The sequence below is a fragment of the Lynx canadensis genome, chromosome D1 (genome assembly GCF_007474595.2).
Source record: "Lynx canadensis isolate LIC74 chromosome D1, mLynCan4.pri.v2, whole genome shotgun sequence".
Taxonomy (NCBI): Eukaryota; Metazoa; Chordata; class Mammalia; order Carnivora; family Felidae; genus Lynx; species Lynx canadensis.
Window position 1 is genome coordinate 114,451,161 of NC_044312.2, and position 11,986 is coordinate 114,463,146.

General features: G+C 54.5%; 1 protein-coding gene across 1 annotated transcript; it reads left to right on the forward strand.

Moving 5' to 3' along the window:
• The first annotated feature begins 9,731 nt into the window (after positions 1 to 9,731).
• Positions 9,732 to 10,833, forward strand: LOC116738339 (keratin-associated protein 5-10-like). The gene has a single exon (XM_032594975.1). It carries the CDS (start codon positions 9,791 to 9,793, stop codon positions 10,331 to 10,333), a length of 543 nt encoding a protein of 180 aa, XP_032450866.1. The 5' UTR covers positions 9,732 to 9,790; the 3' UTR covers positions 10,334 to 10,833.
• Positions 10,834 to 11,986: the final 1,153 nt, after the last annotated feature.

The window sequence follows — 11,986 nt, forward strand, 5'->3', positions numbered from 1 at the left end:
CTGCAGAGCATGGGAGGAGCTTGGAGGTGGCCACGCCCCTCCACCCACCAAGAAAAGGCTCAACTGAAAAAACCAGCAGCCCTTGTCAGATCCACCAAAGAACCGAGGTCACAGGGCATCCTGCTGCACGCCCCCCCCACGCCCCGCCCTGTGTTGGAGAGACAGAGGGGCAGAGACAGGGAATCACAACTTACAGAAACAGAGGGTGAGCCAACCTCAGTGCAGACATGCCCGAGAGCTAACATCTCCAGGGGGACACACTCCAAAAATCCCCTCACGCTTTGGGCCAGAGGGAGCATGGAAGGAGACATGTAGAATTATGCCAGAGCACGTCCCCACCTTCGTGAGGTCTGCCCTCAGGACACATGATTTGACCAAGCCCAACGTTGCTGGGGTTTTCTCAGAGCCCAGTGACCTGGAGGGGAGGAAATACTCAGCTCCAGTCCCAGGCTGATTCGTGACCACCTGGCGGCAGGGTGGCAGCCCGGCTGGCGGCGGGGGCGTGGTGGGGACCGACTGAGGCCGCCTAGTAAAGGTTGCAGGCCAGGTCACTAAAAGACGAAGAACATCCCCTCACCCCCAGCCCTTACTAACACACCCCTCCAGGCCTAGGTACCACCATTCCTCTTCCCCGGTGCATCACGTCCCGCTTTCGACATCAAAGTACAAGGCATACTAAAAGACAAAGAGCTCAGCTGGAAGACACAGAGCGGGCATCACAGCCAGACCCAGGCACGGCAGGGACTTTGAAATGATCAGACGAGGAAGTGAAAAGAAATATGATTGACACGCTGAGCCTCTCAGGACACCTCCGAGAGGAAACGGGTGACGGAAGCAGCGACAGGAAATCCTACCAAAGATTCCCAGAAAGGGCTAGAGATCAAAGGCACTGTGACAAAGGCGAAGAAAGGCTTTGATGGACCCATCAGCTGACCGGACACGGTGTGCACGCACTCCGTGAACTCAGGCAGGTCAATGGAAACTTCCCAAGCCGGAAGGACAGAAGAATGCCTGGGGGGGGGGGTGCGGGGGGGCGGGACAGGGTGGGGAAGGAAAGGAACACGCCCAACCGAGACACAGACACGCAAAAGAGAAAGCAAAGCTATCGACTTTGCACGCGTGGTTTAAAATTTGAAGGGAATTTGTCAAACTAATAAAGGCGGTGGCATAGATAGTTAAGCCTAAGAGCCTGCAGGGCATTTCTCTTCGAGTTGCTCAGACTTGAGCCCTGCGTCCCTTTGGCAGGGAGTCTTTGCTTTGTCGTATTCTTTTGATTTTTATCTTTCCGAAGAGGGGGCTATCAGCCTCCACAAGACACATTTAGGCCACATATGTGTAAGTCGCCCTTGGAACGATGTACAGCCAAGTGTTTTCAACTGTCACGCGAGCAAATGGAATATTGATATCAAACCCGCAAGCCATCCAAATCTTCCGGGGCAGACACCATTGTTCTCACGCGTGGTTCCCTGGTCCACGCGTTGAGGGCTGTAATGGCGGGCGAGGCCAGGGCGAGCCACCAGACCCCAAGGGGACAGGCTAGGAACGGTGGGTTGCGCTACACTCCTGAGGGACTCTACGGAGAGCATCGGCGTCAAGGAGCTGAAAGACGCACGGCCGGTGATTCCTACCACATCCTCCTCACTCTTTTCCCTGCTGACCCGCTAGCAAAATGGTTCTTCTCTCCAGTCGCCGGGACCTCACGCGCCGCTGGCCTGAAGCTCTTGGTTGCGGAGGGAGAAAGGCTTCCAGCACGGACACACAACCATTCCGCTGGCCTGGAGTTGAGGCGGCCACCCGGCCACTTTGGGCTCCTCGTGCCTCGGGGTCTACAGGCAAACAAGGGGCGTCGTACTGATAGCACGGATGGATCCTGATGCCCACAGTGCAATCGGGCGGCTCCGATCCATAGAAGGAAGGCAGGGCACCTCGGGAGCACAGGAGCTGGCTCAAGGCATCTCTCAGCACCACCCTGCCCCCACGAGTTCAGTCAAAGCAGAACTCCCACGAGGCAATTCAAGGAGGACCCTGAGTAGCCCAGGCTCCGCCATCAGGGTCCCAGCCCAGAACCGTGGGCGCCACCTGCTCCGAATGCCCATAAGCACCTCCTGCCCGGAGATGGACAGGAAGGGCCCTTCCCACTGCCCACCGCCACGGTGGCTTTCTGCTTCCCACACTCTCCACACCCTGAGCCCACCGGTCATGTGCTCTTTGGAATCATGCCAAGACTGTTGAGGGTCACGCATCGGGTCAGGGTGGGACCACCAGGGCTCCGAGGCGCTGCTTCCGTCTCCCTGCAAACTCTGAAACACAAGCCCGTCAGGTGATGCAAGTCGGGCGCTGGGGAAAAGGCAAAACCCACCAAAGACGTTCTGGTCAATACAATCACACGGTCATGATGAAATCCTGAAAAATACTCATCCTTTGTCCGCTGCAAAGTGGCACAAACAGGAACCAGGAAGTGACAGTGTGTCAGCCTCTCACCTGACCCTGGCAGGTATATACAGGGCCCCTGGCCCAGGAGGCTCCACACCTGAACACCTCCCCTCTGCACCTGCATCTCTGACCGACTCCGCCCAAAACCCACCAGAAACATGGGCTGCTGTGGCTGTTCTGGAGGCTGTGGCTCCAGCTGTGGGGGCTGCGGCTCCAGCTGTGGGGGCTGCGGCTCCAGCTGTGGGGGCTGCGGCTCCAGCTGCTGTGTGCCCGTGTGCTGCTGCAAGCCCGTGTGCTGCTGTGTGCCAGCCTGTGCCTGTTCCAGCGGCGGCTCGTGTGGGGGCTCCAAGGGAGGCTGTGGCTCCTGTGGGGGCTCCAAGGGGGGCTGTGGCTCCTGTGGGGGCTCCAAGGGGGGCTGTGGCTCCTGTGGGGGCTCCAAGGGGGGCTGTGGCTCCTGTGGGGGCTCCAAGGGGGGCTGTGGCTCCTGTGGGGGCTCCAAGGGGGGCTGTGGCTCCTGTGGCTGCTGGTCCTGTGGCTCCTGTGGCTGCTGCCAGTCCAGCTGCTGCAAGCCCTGCTGCTGCCAGTCCTGCTGCTGCAAGCCCTGCTGCTGCTCTTCCGGCTGTGGGTCCTCCTGCAGCCAATCCAGCTGCTGTGTCCCCGTTTGCTGCCAGTGCAAGGTCTGAGGCTCTGGCTGATGGCCTCAGGGAACTCCGAAAGACCTGTGCTTGCCCTCAAGTGACTATAGGTACATCCTGGTTACACCCCCCCCCCAAAAAAAAACACACAAAGCCCGCCCCCCAAACACTTCCTCTCCACTTGCTGGATCCCTCCAGTGTCTTGGCTTAGACTTTGCCCCCAGCCCTTGTGGCAAAGCAATGGACTACTCTCATACACATTCCCTACAAAGGCGATCCCATCCTGCAGGCCCTTTGGCCTCTCCTACGGCCATGCCTTCATGCCTGAGCCACACTACCTGGAAAAGGCCCACAGGGCCAGGACGTGGCCCAGATCCCCCTCTCTCATCATTCTCTGTGGCAAAGCAACACATCCTTGCTCTCCTCTGCTTGCTAGGAGCTTGATGGCATTGGCATCGCAATGTCTCCTGGAAGCTGCCTCACTAACACAGGTGTGTTAAGATCCAACGGGTCTTGGTGCACCATCCCCATAAGTGGTAAATAAACTCTCCCCCCATAAGTCTTGGTCTTCGTGTGGCGGTTTCCTTCCATCCGCGGTCTCACTTGCAAAACACACCGTGTGTCCCTCATCTCACTTCTTAAGGGACCACTGCTCCCCACATCTTCACTGCTGTCACTCCACTGTTGGCTCACTGCTCACTGCACATACGTTTGTGGAATTAAATCAGGAACGACTCACTCACTACACGCATGGAGGAAGGAGTCAATAAGTCAGGAAGAGACGACTGAATGTCAAAGAGTCGTTCTTATCAGGCTTAAGGGAGCCCAGACAGCTGAGCCTCCATGGGATTCAGACTTCGTTGGAATCGTGGAGGCTGCTCCTTCCCCATGCCATGATCTGCTTCGCAAGGCATCCCATGAGTGGTGTCTGCGCCCATCCAGGCCGCAGAGCAGGAGCCAAGCCTAGAGAGAGGGCAGTGACTTCAAAATGGGCTGTGTTCCTCAGGGGTTCCGGATGACAAAAGGAGAAACGGTGCCGTTTTCAGACACCAGAGGCAGGGTGTCTCGGCACACACTGACGAGCACTCTTTCCATCTCTGGGCTCACAGACATCACAGCGTTGGTTCCACACAGGATGGAACACAAGGCGATGTCCTCGACCCGATCAAAGGATCTACCAAACAGCCACAGCTGCCACCACACGTCCCACTGAAAGCCTGCAATTTCCTTTGAAGGTCAGGGACAGGAAAGGATGTCCACATTCACCACATCTACTCAACATTGCACGCAAGGTCGACCCAGGCTAATAAGGCAAGACAAGGACGTCAAAGGCATCCATGTGGGAAACGAAGAAGGAAAAGTATGTCTCTTCACAGAACACATAATCTTGCACAAACAAAAGAACCTAAGACGTGCATGCACACGCGCGCGTAGCGCGCGCACACACACACACACACACAACGCTCATAAATCAACTCAGTGGGTTGCACGATCCATCCGCAATATACAACAATCAGCTGCATTTCTAGACACGAGCAATGAAGAATCATCATTGAAGTTCAGAAAACAATGTCCTCAAAAAGAACAAATACTTAAGAATATACTTGAAGGGGCACCTGGGGGGCTCAGTCAGTCTAGCGTCCCACTCTTGATTTTCGCTCAAGTTGTGACGCTCAAGATGTGAGTTGGATCCTCCAGTCGGGCTCCATGCTGACAGTATCGAGCCTGCATGCGATTCTCTCCCTCTCTCCATCTCCCTCCATCTCCCTCCCTCTCTCTCTCTCTCTCTCTGTCTCACTCAAAATAATTTAATAATTACGCTTGAAGAAAAAAGAATGAACGGAACAAAAATGGGCAAGACTGACATCCTGAAGACTGCAAAACAGCACTGAAAGAAGGTATAGAAGAGTACATTAAATACAAAGGCATCCAACGTTCATGGATCAGAAGACAGAATATGGTGAAAATGACAACACTGCAAAACATGATCTGCAGATTGAATGCAACCCCTACCAAAATCCAAGGTTGCTTTTCGCAGAAATTGACCATCTGACCCTAACTTTCCTATGACGATGAATGCGGAAATGCATGAAAGGGATGTCGGGTAACGAAAACAATCTCGCCAAAGAAACTCAACGGTGGGGGACTCACACATCCCAATGGCAATGGGTGCTGCACGGCTACAGCGATGGAAGCACTGTGGTGCTGCCTGAAGGATACACTCACAGATCAGTGCCATAGAATGGACAGTATGAAGATGAGCCCTTGAAGTTATGTTCCACTGACTTTCACCCAGAGTTCCAAAACAATCAATGCAAGAGTCTTTTCCATAACTAGTGCTGACACACCTAGAAATCCACTTTCAAAAGAATGAAGTTGCATCTTTACATCCCATCATATAAGAAAACAACATCAACAACAACAACAACAACAACAACAACAACAAAAATCCTTCTATCTGGATCAAGCATTTTAGCATAAAAGTTAAAACGATGCACTACAAAACTCTCAGGAGAAATCCGGGCTTACGTCTTTGAGACCTTCTGTCGGCAATGGCTCTGAGATACGACAGAAAAAGCACAGGAAGAAAAACTCAGGCAAATTGGGTGCCATCCAAATGGAACACTGTTACATATGCAAACCTCTTACTCCTCGAAATCAACCAGTCAATCAAGCAACCAATCAATGAATAAGAATGAAGCCCCCCCGCCCAAAAGAAAAAACAATTGAGCACTGGATCTGGATAGACATTGGTCCAAGAGGGTACACGGTTGGCGAATAAGCCAATGAGAAGATGCTCAACCTTATTAGGAATCAGGGAAATGCAGATCAGAACCACAAGGAGATCCCAGTGCCTAGGATGGCTAGGATCCAAAAGACAGACAATAAGACGTGCTGGGGAAGGTGTGGAGAAACCAGAGCCCCGCGCGTTGCCGATGGGACTCAAATGGAGGCGACTGCTTTGCAAAAGAGGTTGACCGCTCCCCACGTGTTAAGTAGAGATTCCATGCGACTCAGAAATTGCACTGCTAGGTATATCCCCAAGAGAGGAGAGAACGTACATCATGCACAAATTCGTGTGCGGAGTCACGTAGCAGCATTCTTCACAAAGGCCGCCACGGGGAAATAACCAAATGTCCGTCAACTGATGCGTGGGTAAACAAACTGGTCTATCCATGGCATGGGATCTTACTTAGCTCTTTTTCGAAAGGTATAAAGCTCTGATACATGCTAATCAAACAAAGAAACACACAAAAACGTTGAAAACGGTATGCTAAGTGAAAGGAGACACACGCAAAAGGCCACATACTATACGACCCCATTTCTCTGACAGTGTCCACATAGCCATCTACACTAGCAATGAAGAATCATTCTAGGGGCGCCTGGGTGGCGCAGTCGGTTAAGCGTCCGACTTCAGCCAGGTCACGATCACGCGGTCCGTGAGTTCGAGCCTCGCGTCAGGCTCTGGGCTGATGGCTCAGAGCCTGGAGCCTGTTTCCGATTCTGTGTCTCCCTCTCTCTCTGCCCCTCGCCCGTTCATGCTCTGTCTCTCTCTCTGTCCCAAAAATAAATAAACGTTGAAAAAAAAAATTTTTAAAAAAGAATCATTCTAGATCAGTATGTCCTGGGGGCTGGGTGGGAAGGGACGAATGGATACCACGTGCTCACGTTATGGAGTTGTGTTTGGGGGGCCATGAACATGTTCTGGAACGAGTCAGAAGTGATGCTTGTATCACTTTGCCAATCGACCAAACACCACTCAATTACACACGTCAAAGGCTGAATGTTATCATATACGGAGTAGGTCTCCATTCTCAAATTCATGTGACGTGACGTTGTTTGGGCATCCTCTTCTATGGGGAAGAAACTCGTCCACGGTTAAGAATCTTCCCAAACCACGTTGGGATCGCCATCGAAGGTGCGCCTTTTAGTCATGGACTGCAGATTCCCATGTCAAGGCAAACGTCATGAACTACCCTAAGGAATATTCAAGACGGCACCAAAGTATTTCCCAGAAGCGGACGTTTAATATATTCTACGGCTGTATTTCTTTGGTCCGTGGACATGACATGCTAGAAGAGGGTTTCATTGTGATAGGATGTGAAAGCGTCTTCAGGAGGGAAACCATGCCTGCAGAGCATGGGAGGAGCTTGGAGGTGGCCACGCCCCTCCACCCACCAAGAAAAGGCTCAACTGAAAAAACCAGCAGCCCTTGTCAGATCCACCAAAGAACCGAGGTCACAGGGCATCCTGCTGCACGCCCCCCCACGCCCCGCCCTGTGTTGGAGAGACAGAGGGGCAGAGACAGGGAATCACAACTTACAGAAACAGAGGGTGAGCCAACCTCAGTGCAGACATGCCCGAGAGCTAACATCTCCAGGGGGACACACTCCAAAAATCCCCTCACGCTTTGGGCCAGAGGGAGCATGGAAGGAGACATGTAGAATTATGCCAGAGCACGTCCCCACCTTCGTGAGGTCTGCCCTCAGGACACATGATTTGACCAAGCCCAACGTTGCTGGGGTTTTCTCAGAGCCCAGTGACCTGGAGGGGAGGAAATACTCAGCTCCAGTCCCAGGCTGATTCGTGACCACCTGGCGGCAGGGTGGCAGCCCGGCTGGCGGCGGGGGCGTGGTGGGGACCGACTGAGGCCGCCTAGTAAAGGTTGCAGGCCAGGTCACTAAAAGACGAAGAACATCCCCTCACCCCCAGCCCTTACTAACACACCCCTCCAGGCCTAGGTACCACCATTCCTCTTCCCCGGTGCATCACGTCCCGCTTTCGACATCAAAGTACAAGGCATACTAAAAGACAAAGAGCTCAGCTGGAAGACACAGAGCGGGCATCACAGCCAGACCCAGGCACGGCAGGGACTTTGAAATGATCAGACGAGGAAGTGAAAAGAAATATGATTGACACGCTGAGCCTCTCAGGACACCTCCGAGAGGAAACGGGTGACGGAAGCAGCGACAGGAAATCCTACCAAAGATTCCCAGAAAGGGCTAGAGATCAAAGGCACTGTGACAAAGGCGAAGAAAGGCTTTGATGGACCCATCAGCTGACCGGACACGGTGTGCACGCACTCCGTGAACTCAGGCAGGTCAATGGAAACTTCCCAAGCCGGAAGGACAGAAGAATGCCTGGGGGGGGGGGGTGCGGGGGGGCGGGACAGGGTGGGGAAGGAAAGGAACACGCCCAACCGAGACACAGACACGCAAAAGAGAAAGCAAAGCTATCGACTTTGCACGCGTGGTTTAAAATTTGAAGGGAATTTGTCAAACTAATAAAGGCGGTGGCATAGATAGTTAAGCCTAAGAGCCTGCAGGGCATTTCTCTTCGAGTTGCTCAGACTTGAGCCCTGCGTCCCTTTGGCAGGGAGTCTTTGCTTTGTCGTATTCTTTTGATTTTTATCTTTCCGAAGAGGGGGCTATCAGCCTCCACAAGACACATTTAGGCCACATATGTGTAAGTCGCCCTTGGAACGATGTACAGCCAAGTGTTTTCAACTGTCACGCGAGCAAATGGAATATTGATATCAAACCCGCAAGCCATCCAAATCTTCCGGGGCAGACACCATTGTTCTCACGCGTGGTTCCCTGGTCCACGCGTTGAGGGCTGTAATGGCGGGCGAGGCCAGGGCGAGCCACCAGACCCCAAGGGGACAGGCTAGGAACGGTGGGTTGCGCTACACTCCTGAGGGACTCTACGGAGAGCATCGGCGTCAAGGAGCTGAAAGACGCACGGCCGGTGATTCCTACCACATCCTCCTCACTCTTTTCCCTGCTGACCCGCTAGCAAAATGGTTCTTCTCTCCAGTCGCCGGGACCTCACGCGCCGCTGGCCTGAAGCTCTTGGTTGCGGAGGGAGAAAGGCTTCCAGCACGGACACACAACCATTCCGCTGGCCTGGAGTTGAGGCGGCCACCCGGCCACTTTGGGCTCCTCGTGCCTCGGGGTCTACAGGCAAACAAGGGGCGTCGTACTGATAGCACGGATGGATCCTGATGCCCACAGTGCAATCGGGCGGCTCCGATCCATAGAAGGAAGGCAGGGCACCTCGGGAGCACAGGAGCTGGCTCAAGGCATCTCTCAGCACCACCCTGCCCCCACGAGTTCAGTCAAAGCAGAACTCCCACGAGGCAATTCAAGGAGGACCCTGAGTAGCCCAGGCTCCGCCATCAGGGTCCCAGCCCAGAACCGTGGGCGCCACCTGCTCCGAATGCCCATAAGCACCTCCTGCCCGGAGATGGACAGGAAGGGCCCTTCCCACTGCCCACCGCCACGGTGGCTTTCTGCTTCCCACACTCTCCACACCCTGAGCCCACCGGTCATGTGCTCTTTGGAATCATGCCAAGACTGTTGAGGGTCACGCATCGGGTCAGGGTGGGACCACCAGGGCTCCGAGGCGCTGCTTCCGTCTCCCTGCAAACTCTGAAACACAAGCCCGTCAGGTGATGCAAGTCGGGCGCTGGGGAAAAGGCAAAACCCACCAAAGACGTTCTGGTCAATACAATCACACGGTCATGATGAAATCCTGAAAAATACTCATCCTTTGTCCGCTGCAAAGTGGCACAAACAGGAACCAGGAAGTGACAGTGTGTCAGCCTCTCACCTGACCCTGGCAGGTATATACAGGGCCCCTGGCCCAGGAGGCTCCACACCTGAACACCTCCCCTCTGCACCTGCATCTCTGACCGACTCCGCCCAAAACCCACCAGAAACATGGGCTGCTGTGGCTGTTCTGGAGGCTGTGGCTCCAGCTGTGGGGGCTGCGGCTCCAGCTGTGGGGGCTGCGGCTCCAGCTGTGGGGGCTGCGGCTCCAGCTGCTGTGTGCCCGTGTGCTGCTGCAAGCCCGTGTGCTGCTGCAAGCCCGTGTGCTGCTGTGTGCCAGCCTGTGCCTGTTCCAGCGGCGGCTCGTGTGGGGGCTCCAAGGGAGGCTGTGGCTCCTGTGGGGGCTCCAAGGGGGGCTGTGGCTCCTGTGGGGGCTCCAAGGGGGGCTGTGGCTCCTGTGGGGGCTCCAAGGGGGGCTGTGGCTCCTGTGGGGGCTCCAAGGGGGGCTGTGGCTCCTGTGGCTCCTGTGGCTGCTGCCAGTCCAGCTGCTGCAAGCCCTGCTGCTGCCAGTCCAGCTGCTGCCAGTCCAGCTGCTGCAAGCCCTGCTGCTGCCAGTCCTGCTGCTGCAAGCCCTGCTGCTGCTCTTCCGGCTGTGGGTCCTCCTGCAGCCAATCCAGCTGCTGTGTCCCCGTTTGCTGCCAGTGCAAGGTCTGAGGCTCTGGCTGATGGCCTCAGGGAACTCCGAAAGACCTGTGCTTGCCCTCAAGTGACTATAGGTACATCCTGGTTACACCCCCCCCCAAAAAAACACACAAAGCCCGCCCCCCAAACACTTCCTCTCCACTTGCTGGATCCCTCCAGTGTCTTGGCTTAGACTTTGCCCCCAGCCCTTGTGGCAAAGCAATGGACTACTCTCATACACATTCCCTACAAAGGCGATCCCATCCTGCAGGCCCTTTGGCCTCTCCTACGGCCATGCCTTCATGCCTGAGCCACACTACCTGGAAAAGGCCCACAGGGCCAGGACGTGGCCCAGATCCCCCTCTCTCATCATTCTCTGTGGCAAAGCAACACATCCTTGCTCTCCTCTGCTTGCTAGGAGCTTGATGGCATTGGCATCGCAATGTCTCCTGGAAGCTGCCTCACTAACACAGGTGTGTTAAGATCCAACGGGTCTTGGTGCACCATCCCCATAAGTGGTAAATAAACTCTCCCCCCATAAGTCTTGGTCTTCGTGTGGCGGTTTCCTTCCATCCGCGGTCTCACTTGCAAAACACACCGTGTGTCCCTCATCTCACTTCTTAAGGGACCACTGCTCCCCACATCTTCACTGCTGTCACTCCACTGTTGGCTCACTGCTCACTGCACATACGTTTGTGGAATTAAATCAGGAACGACTCACTCACTACACGCATGGAGGAAGGAGTCAATAAGTCAGGAAGAGACGACTGAATGTCAAAGAGTCGTTCTTATCAGGCTTAAGGGAGCCCAGACAGCTGAGCCTCCATGGGATTCAGACTTCGTTGGAATCGTGGAGGCTGCTCCTTCCCCATGCCATGATCTGCTTCGCAAGGCATCCCATGAGTGGTGTCTGCGCCCATCCAGGCCGCAGAGCAGGAGCCAAGCCTAGAGAGAGGGCAGTGACTTCAAAATGGGCTGTGTTCCTCAGGGGTTCCGGATGACAAAAGGAGAAACGGTGCCGTTTTCAGACACCAGAGGCAGGGTGTCTCGGCACACACTGACGAGCACTCTTTCCATCTCTGGGCTCACAGACATCACAGCGTTGGTTCCACACAGGATGGAACACAAGGCGATGTCCTCGACCCGATCAAAGGATCTACCAAACAGCCACAGCTGCCACCACACGTCCCACTGAAAGCCTGCAATTTCCTTTGAAGGTCAGGGACAGGAAAGGATGTCCACATTCACCACATCTACTCAACATTGCACGCAAGGTCGACCCAGGCTAATAAGGCAAGACAAGGACGTCAAAGGCATCCATGTGGGAAACGAAGAAGGAAAAGTATGTCTCTTCACAGAACACATAATCTTGCACAAACAAAAGAACCTAAGACGTGCATGCACACGCGCGCGAGCGCGCGCACACACACACACACACACAACGCTCATAAATCAACTCAGTGGGTTGCACGATCCATCCGCAATATACAACAATCAGCTGCATTTCTAGACACGAGCAATGAAGAATCATCATTGAAGTTCAGAAAACAATGTCCTCAAAAAGAACAAATACTTAAGAATATACTTGAAGGGGCACCTGGGGGGCTCAGTCAGTCTAGCGTCCCACTCTTGATTTTCGCTCAAGTTGTGACGCTCAAGATGTGAGTTGGATCCTCCAGTCGGGCT

Bases quoted from the DNA above. Each gene is read 5' to 3' on its own strand.
- LOC116738339 (XM_032594975.1), top strand. From the start codon at position 9,791: ATGGGCTGCTGTGGCTGTTCTGGAGGCTGTGGCTCCAGCTGTGGGGGC.